This window comes from Macaca mulatta, chromosome 10 (genome assembly GCF_049350105.2).
Source record: "Macaca mulatta isolate MMU2019108-1 chromosome 10, T2T-MMU8v2.0, whole genome shotgun sequence".
NCBI classification, from domain to species: Eukaryota; Metazoa; Chordata; class Mammalia; order Primates; family Cercopithecidae; genus Macaca; species Macaca mulatta.
The window spans coordinates 65,983,358-65,992,764 of record NC_133415.1 but is presented as its reverse complement, the minus strand read 5'-3'; the positions used below and the strand labels follow the sequence as shown (position 1 = coordinate 65,992,764).

The 9,407-nt window shown below is 47.0% G+C and overlaps 1 protein-coding gene across 3 annotated transcripts in view; it reads right to left on the bottom strand.

Moving 5' to 3' along the window:
• Positions 1–272: 272 nt before the first annotated feature.
• The window catches only part of OVOL2 (ovo like zinc finger 2), a 34,112-nt gene continuing 24,977 nt past the window's right edge, over positions 273–9,407 (bottom strand). For all 3 annotated transcript variants that reach the window (XM_077951156.1, XM_077951158.1, XM_077951157.1), the window contains one exon: positions 273–1,064. In XM_077951156.1, the coding sequence (XP_077807282.1) occupies positions 748–1,064 (317 nt within the window). In that variant the 3' untranslated portion in view covers positions 273–747. The remainder of the gene's footprint in view (positions 1,065–9,407) is intronic.

Here is a 9,407-nt window from a genome sequence, read left to right as displayed (position 1 = left end):
GCACCTGTAGTCCCAGCTACTTGGGAGGCTGAAGTGGGAGGATTACCTGAGCCTGGGAGGTCAAGGCTGCAGTGAGCCATGATCGTTCCACTGCACTCCAGCCTGGGCAACAGAGTGAGAACTTGTCTCAAGAACAAAAAAAAAAAGAGAGGAAGTTCTGCTTCTTCAAACCCACACAACTAATACAAAGTAATCAACCTCCCCACCTCAATAACCTGAAATTAAACATCACACAATAAGCCCTGAACAAAGAGCTGTAGGTCAATGTTCCATTTTGCTTTTAAAAGCTTCACAAGAACATTTCATTTATTAAAATAGTTTCTGTAAACTCTTTCAGAATAACAAAATTCATTTTCCTTGCTTAAACAGCATTTCAAGTAGAAGTATTTTTATTTCAAGGCACCATAAAATGATGATCTCTCTAAGAAATACCTCTCCTTCCATGTGTGAAAATCCTTGGGGGGAAAAAAAAAATCCCACACGGTGTTCTTGGCCATCAGGATCATTGAAAACAAACTTTGGTGAATGCGAGCAACTGCGCCAGACAGGACACAGGCTACAGGGCCTGATGTCACTACGGTAACTGATAACCTTGGAACGGACCCTACTGCTGATGTTTCAAAAGGACACAGAGGTGAACTGGTCACTTCTAATTAAGAAGAGCCAGCGGGGTGGGGGACGCTGAAAACCAAAAATCCACGTAGACATACGTGGCAGTGTGAACGTCTGTCCTCCCCTTCCTTCTCCTCACTTCCTCTCCTCCTCCTCACTCAGGCTGGTATTCTCCTGGTGTGCGGACGTCAGCTTGCCCTGCAAAAGGGCTGCCAGTTTTTTCGATGTCTTTTTGAGAAACGAGCTGCCCGGGTGAGCACTGTTCACGTGAAGGTACAGGTCCTCCTGGGTGGGGCCCGTGTAGCCACAATCCTCGCAGACGTAGAGCTTGTCCCGCCGCTGCTTATAGGCGTACTGCTGCTGCACCCCATGGATCTTCTTCAGGTGGGACTCCAGAGAGCAGCGCTGGGTGAAGGCTTTATTGCAGACGTTGCATTTGTAGGGACGAATACCTGCAAGGACGAGAGACAGAAACAGCATCGACTGGTCATGGCCAAGCCAGAACCACCCAACTATGAAGCCAGTAAAAGTCATCCTGACCAAGGATTCATGGCAGCATGAGGACAATGGTTACAGCAGGAGACAAAACTGTCTACAAAAAATCATAGCATCCACCTGAGCAAACCTAACACAAACAGATGCCAACATAGGGAAAAAAGCCAAAAACAAACAAACAAACAAACAAAAACCACCAGCTTATGGGAGGAAGATTTTTATTCTTCCAACTCGCATACCTTAACGTTTTCATATTATTGTGAGCAAAGTAAACTTTTAAAAAAAAAATTACTTCAGGTCAGGTGCAGTGGCTTACGCCTGTAATCCTAGCACTTTGGGAGGCCAAGGCAGGCAGATCACTTGAGGCTAGGAGTTCGAGACCAGCCTGGCCAACATAGTGAAACCCCATCTCTACTGAAAACACAAAAAACTAGCCAGGCATGGTGGTGAGCACCTGTAGTCCCAGCAGCTCGGGAGCCTGAGGCAGGAGAATCACTGGAACCCGGGAGGCAGAGGTTGCAGTGAGCCAAGATCGAGCCACTGCACTCCAGCCTGGGCAACAGTGAGACTCCATTAAAAAAAAAATAATAATTTGGGTTTTCCCAGAAACAGAGCCTGGGACAAAGATTCTAGTACCAGTAGTTTATTTGAGAGGTGATCCTGGGAATAACCTATAGGGCAACAAAGATGTGAGGCAGGGAGGGGTAGGATCCAGTACAGGGGGAGCTACCCAGCCAGTTACCAGGGTCCAGTCCTGTTGTGCAATGCAGGGAGACAGTGTGGCACACACCTTGGCGTCATCTTGCCCCTCCAGGAGCTGAGGTCAGTCACTGGCTGCCGGCTGCTCCTGGGTGGCTTTGATTCTCCATCCCCAGCACTTCTGCCTGCCTTGTGCAGACACACTGGGCTCCAGCAGGAAACCTCTCCAGCAGAGGTGCAAGCGTGGGCAGTTGCCACTTGGACTGGTGTGCCCAGAAATGGCAGATGCCCAGGCCATTGGCAGGATACTGAGGCATTTGTTGCAGTTATGAAAATCATTTCCAAACAAGATATGCTGGCGTTAGAACTGGGCTAACATTAGACCTGCCTTCTAGCTGAGATTTCACAGGTACAATATAGAGCAGGGAGTTCAGCCTCATCAAAGCACTGCCGCTCCTACCTCCATGACTGGTACTCACCCTGATGTGTGTGGCAGAATGTCAGATAAAGAATATAAACATGGACTCTGCGTGTGTGCAACAGACTATTTGGATGAGCTTGGACAGTGCAGTATTTTACATACTTGCCAGAGCCTCAGAATCACCTGGAGAGCTTTTGAAAATCTTAACTCACTTCTCCTAAGACCAACTCAGTGGGTCTGGGGTAGGAATCAGGAATCTATTTATTTATTTATTTATTTATTTATTTATTTATTTATTTGAGACAGAGTCTGGCTCTGTTGCCCAGGCTGGAGTGCAGTGGCGAGATCTCGGCTCACTGCAAGCTCTGCCTCCCGGGTTCACACCATTCTCCTGCCTCAGCCTCGGGTTCACACCATTCTCCTGCCTCAGCCTCCCGAGTAGCTGGGACTACAGGAGCCTGCTACCATGCCCAGCTAATTTTTGTATTTTTAGTAGGGACTGGGTTTCACCGTGTTAGCCAGGATGGTCTCGATCTCCTGACCTCATGATCCGCCCGCCTCGGCCTCCCAGAGTGCTGGGATTATAGGCGTGAGCCAACGTGCCAGGCCCAGCAATCTATTTTTAACAAACGTCACTGGATATTCCAGTGTTTAACTTGGCTTTCAAGAGCTACCGATTATGGTCTTTAAGATTCTGGTTGTCGTCTTGCCTGAGGTCACGTAAGGTAGTGGCAGGGCGAAGACCTCAGAGCACACCCAGCTCAGTACCCTCCACCAGCAAAGGTCACCCCTCGAGCCAGTGGCTGAACAGGAGGCTCACACTCAAAAAGAAGGTTGGGATTTAAAGATGGAACAATAGACACTGGGGACTACCAGAGGGAGGGGCCGAGGGCTGAGAGACTCCCCATTGGGTATTATGTGCACTACCTTGGTGACGGGATCATCTGGACCTCAAATCTTAGCGTCATGCAATGTACCCATATAAACAGACCTGCACATGTACCCCCTGAATCTAAAATCAAAGTTGAATTTTTTTTTTTAAAAGGTTGAGACTGTTATGTGAGAGAAGCAAGCACACTAAGCCGAAATCTCACATGACAGATTCTAGGAAATTCCTGTAGGTCATATCAACAAGTTTTATTGGGCTTTAAGAAACGAATTGTCTGGGTGCTGCACAGTGACTCTTATCTGTGATCCTAGCACTTTGGGAGGCTGAGGTGGGTGGATCACCTGAGGTCAGGAGTTTGAGACCAGCCTGGAAATACCCCGTCTCTACTAAAGATACAGAAATTAGATAGGCAGGGCGGCATATGCCTATAATCCCAGCTACTGGGGAGGCTGAGGCAGAAGAATTGCTTGAACCCAGGAGGCAGAGGTTGCAGTCAGTCGATATTGTGCCACTGCACTCCAGCCTGGGCGACAGAGCGAGACTCCGTCTCCAAAAAAAATAAATAAGTAAGTAAGTAAGTAAGTAAATAAATAAATAAAATTAAGAAATCACCATAGTAAGGTCTAACTTAGGCTCTCAAAGAGAGGCTATGGCTGTGAAGGAGACACAGTCACAAAAGCATGGAAGCTGAGAGAGGGTGAATATGGTACTGGGGGTGCATGGAGCACAAAGGGGCCACTGCCACAGCTATGAGACCATCTTAGAGCCTAGAGACAGGAGGGATGCCACCTGGAGGAACCTGCAGATCCTGTACAGATTCCTGGACCTACCTCAGGGACCCCAGGCACTAGGTCAGGGGCTGGGACTAGGAAGCTGCAGTTTCATTTTTAATATTTTATTTTATTTTATTTTATTTTATTTTATTTTATTTTATTGAGACTGAGTCTTGCTCTGTCACTCAGGCTGAAATGCAGTGGCACAATCTCGGCTCACCGCAACCTCTGCTTCCTGAGTTCAAGCAATTCTCCTGCCTCAGCCTCCCGAGTAGCTGGGACTACAGGTGCCCACCACCACAGCCAGCTAATTTTTTTTTTTTTTTTTTGAGACAGAGTCTCTGTGTTGCCCCGGCTGGAGTGCAGTGGTGCGATCTCGGCTCACTGCAAGCTCCGCCTCCCGGGTTCATGCCATTCTCCTGCCTCAGCCTCCTGAGTAGCTGGGACTACAGGCGCCCGCCACCACGCCCGGCTAATGTTTTGTATTTTTAGTAGAGACGGGGTTTCACCATGTTAGCCAGGATGGTTTCGATCTCCTGACCTGGTGATCCACCAGCCTCTGCCTCCCAAAGTGCTGGGATTACAGGTGTGAGCCACCGTGCCAGGCACAGCCAGCTAATTTTTGCATTTTTAGTACAGACAGGGTTTCACAGTGTTGGCCAGGCTGGTGTCAAACTCCTGACCTCAGGTGATTCACCCGCCTTGGCCTCCCGAAGTGCTGAGATTACAGGCATGAACCACTGTGCCCTAATTTACCTTCTATTAAAATATAAAAAATAGGCTGGGTGCAGTGGCTCAGGCCTGTAATCCCAGCACTTTGGGAGGCCAAGCTGGGTGGATTGTGAGGTCGGGAGTTCGAGACTTGCCTGGCCAACACAGTGAAACTCCGTCTCTACTAAAAATACAAAAATCAGCCTGGTGTGGTGGCCCACATCTGTAATCTCAGCTACCTGGGAGAATGAGGCATGAAAATTGCTTGAACCCAGCACACAGAGATTGCAGTGAGCTGAGATAGTGCCACTGCACTCCAGCCTGGGCAATAGAGCGAGACCCTGTCTCAAAATAAATAAATAAATAAATAAATAAACAAAATAAATAATAAAAGGTTACTATTAATAGTTGTTTAAATTTAAAAGTAATATACCCCCAGTTTTATGGTGAAAAACAGCAGTAAATTAAAAAAAAAAAAAACAGAAAAGATCCCTTTGTCACCCATGTACCTCTCCTTCCCTAGTCCTGACTCTCAAGTTTCTTGTGATGCTTCATGTTTTCTACAAATTATATATACATACATTTTATTTTATTTTATTTTTTAAGAAGGAGGCTCGCTCTGTCTCCTAGGCTGCAGTGCAGTGGCACGATCTTGGCTCACTGCAACCTCCGCCTCCTGGGTTCAAGCGATTCTCCTGCCTCAGCCTCCCAAATAGCTGAGACCACAGATGCCTGCCACAATGTCCAGCTAACTTTTGTAATTTTTTAGTAGAGACCGGGTTTCACCATATTGGCCAGGCTGATTTTGAACTCCTGATCTCAGGAGATCCACCTGCCTCGGCCTCCCAAAGTGCTGGGATGACCGGCGTGAGCCACCACACCCGGCCTACATATATATTTTAAGATTAATAAATATATGTCATCTCTGGGTGTTGCCTGAGCAGGAGAATTTTTTAAAGCTTCCCCAGGAAGCTCTAGTGTGCAGCCAAGTATGAAAACGAGCGTTCTAAATAAATGCACATTCACACTGGCATATGCACGTATGTATATTTTTCTGAAACATAAACCTGGGGTTCTGGAGAGAAAGTCTGGAGGGTGGTGAAAGCTTACACTTGTCATTGCGTCCCTGTCTGTACTACTTCCCACCTCCAACCACCTGCCAGTATTAATGATAATAATTTTCATATTAACTGTGGTTCCTCCTGGGCAGTGGAATGACAATGAATCTCCCACCTTTTCTCTTAAAACTATTCTAGGATAGGTGCATGGCTCACGCCTGTAATCCCAGCACTTCGGCAGGCCAAGGCAGGAGGAGCTCTTGAGTCCAGGAGTTCGAGACCAGCGTGGCGAACATGGGGAGATCCCCATCTCTACAAAAAACTAAAAAATTAGCTTGGTATGGTGGCATGCCCCTGTGGTCCCAGCTACTCAGTAGGCTAAGGTGGGAGAAATGTCTTGAACCTAGGAGTTCAAGGTTACAGTGAGCCATGATTGCACCACTGCACTCCAGCCTGGGTGACAGAGTCAGATCCTATCTCAAAAAAACAAAAAACAAACAAACCAAAAAACCCTCACCAATCAAGGTTAAGAAAGTTTTAAGGCAATATTTAAAAAATCAAAATATTGAATGTATGAATGAACTCTATTGGTACCAGGAAAGAAAGGTCACATCTTTGGGACTAGTTTTCCACATAGGCAAGGGCTACAGACTTCCCTCCTAAGGAATGCACCCGCTCTAGCTTTCATGTTTCCACTGTAACGCAGACTCGGTGTTTTCCTGGCCTTCTAGGCCCACGCAGCAGGGAGCAGCTGGCTCCCACTATTCAACAGATCAAGCAGCAAACCTGACTTCAAACCTTCAGCTCGTCAGCAGAAATATTAGTTGCTCCTTTCACTAGTTAGTAGAAATAACCCGCTGCTGTTTCAAAATATCCAAACTAAAAATATGGGGAAGCTGGCACACTTACATCAGGGTTTAACCTGGATACAACCAACTCCTGGAGGTTCCCATCCTCCAAGGTGATCTGCCCCCTAGGAGAGGCCAGCCAGGCCACCACTCAGCCCCGTGTGCACAGGGCCACATCTCCTTCCTCTCTTCAGTCAACACATCCTTTGAGCATCTTCTATGAGCAGAGTACCCAGCAAGGCCTGGATAGCAAAGTCTAGAAGATTCCAAAGCCCTCCATCATGCCAACAACAGAGATGATGGCAGTGGGGGATTTTTTTCCAGGGAAGGGGTGGAATTAGAGCCTGGTTTGGAAGATGAGTGACTCGCAGGCAGAGATGGAAAGGAGACGTAGGCCCAAAAAGCTCTAGTTATGGCACTTCTGACTTTTGCCAAATGCACTGCTCTGGGCCCCAGCATTTCTGCTTCCCAATTTTCTAGTGTAAACGCCACCATTCACCCCTCATTCATTGGTGCGGGCACTGCCATGCGGCAGCCCCTTGGTGACCCTTTCTAGGTTTGGGAACAAGCACCTCCCTCCCAGAGCACCCCCATCACCCACACACTCAGGGGAACAAAGGTGGCCAGAGAGGAGTCCTGGGCAAGAGGGACTGATGCCAAGGCCCCTCCCACCACTGAGGCTCACCCATCTTGGTGCCCTCACGCAAAGGCCAATCGTGCCTGTGTCTAAAGCAGGACATGGGAACTGAAGAACACCACCCATGCACTAGACATCATTAACCTACTGACACCCACACGACTGTGAGTCCAAGGCCACTGAAAAGCCAGGCTGCAGATCTGCTGCTCATTAACTGAAACAGGGGCAGGCTGCTCCAGTCCAGAAGGCCGTTTCCTCACCTGTCACAGGGGTATCATAGCTCTTGCATGGCTGCTGTGAGGATTAGCTGAGATACACTAAGTTCTCAATTGGATACAGCTCAACGTAATGCAGATAAGCCTCATTCATAAGCTGGCTGCTCACCAGCCTGGCCAATATGGTGAAACCCTGCCTCTACTAAAAAATACAAAAAAAAATTTAGCCGGGCATGCTGGCGGGTGCCTGTAATCCCAGCTACTTGGGAGGCCAAGGCAGGAGAATCACTGGAATCCGGGAGGCGAAGGTTACAGTGAGCTGAGATGGCGCCACTGCACTCCAACCTGGGTAACAGAGCAACACTCTATCTCAGAAACAAAACAAAACAAAACAAAACCCAAAAAACATAAGCTGGCTGCTGGGCACATGAGTATTTTGCAGATTTGTCTTTAAACTGTACCTATATGTATACTTTTGTATGTGTTACTTATTTCACAACAAAAGAAAAGGATAATTTTTTCAAATGGGGTTGGCGGAGGAGCGGGGGGACTGCTTTCGCCATCTGCCCTTTTGAATTTTGTACCATCAGCCCGTCCTACCTAGTCCAAAAAATGTTGTTTATTGAGTTATCAAAAAGGTTTGTTGTTTTCAAATTTTTTACCTTAATAGCAAATCAAGCTTCATGCCATACATCCCCAAGGAAAATTCTTCCCTTTGGAACTTTCTAGTTGCTTTCCTTGCTATAGGTCAACTGCTCCTTTACTGAACTTTATCCGAAGGTGAACTTCAGCAAGATGATTTTTACAGGCATGCTTGTGGGAGTGGACATTTACGGCAGCCTCCTCGGAGGGCAATTTGGCAATGTCCATAAAAAAAAAAAATCATAGTGTATCTACCCTTTGGCCCAGCAATTCCACATCAGGGAAATTATCCTACAGGAAGACTCACACAGGGAGGCGAAGGATATACAAGATATACTCATGGTAGGATTGCCTGAAATGAAAGAAAGGAAAGAAGAAATAAAGGAAGGGAGGAAGGAGGGAAGGGAGAGAGAGAGAGAGAGAGAGAAAGGAAAGGAAGGGAAGGGAAGGGAAGGGAAGGGAAGGGAAGGGAAGGGAAAGGAAGCAAAGGGAAGGGAAGCGAAGGGAAGGGAAAGGAAAGGGAGAGAGAGAGAAAGAAAGAAAAGAAAAGGAAAAAAAAAAAGGAAGGGAGGGAGGATGGAAGGGAGGAAGGAAGGAAATATGCAAATGGAAGCAAATGTCATCAATTGGGGAATAGAAAAGCACAGTCCCTCAATATTGGAAATTTTGTCATGATTTCTTTTATTATTATTATTATTATTTTGAGATGGAGTCTCACTCTGTTGCCCAGGCTGGAGTGCAGTGGCGCCATCTCAGGTCACTGTAGCCTCTGCCTCCCGAGTTCAAGCGATTCTCCTGCCTCAGCCTCCTGAGTAGCTGGGATTACAGGCGCCCACCACCACGTCCAGCTAATTTTTGTGTTTTTAGTGGAGACAGGGTTTCACCATGCTGGCCAGGCCGGTCTCAAACTCCTGACCTCAAGTGATCAGCCCGCCTTGGCCTCCCAAAGTGCTGGGATTACAGGTGTGAGCCACCGCGCCCAGCTCCAAGATACATATTATATGAAAAAAGCAATAAGCATTAAAAGGTTTTGGGAAAAAAATTAAATCGTAGAACTGGGGCTTGGCATGTGAAGGAAGTTTACATTTTTTTCTTTCTTTTTATCTCCTAATGAACATATTACCTTCTTAGCTAAAAAATAAATTAAGATAAAATACAAATTAAGAATAAAACAATGAGGCGAGGGTTTGTTAACTGGACCAGGCAATTCCGCATGACAGCATTCAGGCTACTAGGGGTGGAGGTGACTTGATTCTTTCTTCTCCATCTGCCCCACTCCAAACGTCTCCCAATCTGCATTTTTCCCAATCTAGTCAATTCTTCCCTTTGGGCTCCAAACAAAGACACCATTGTTTTCTCTTCTTTAATCAAGATGGGATTTGTGTGCCTTCTCCTCCCTCTGAATGT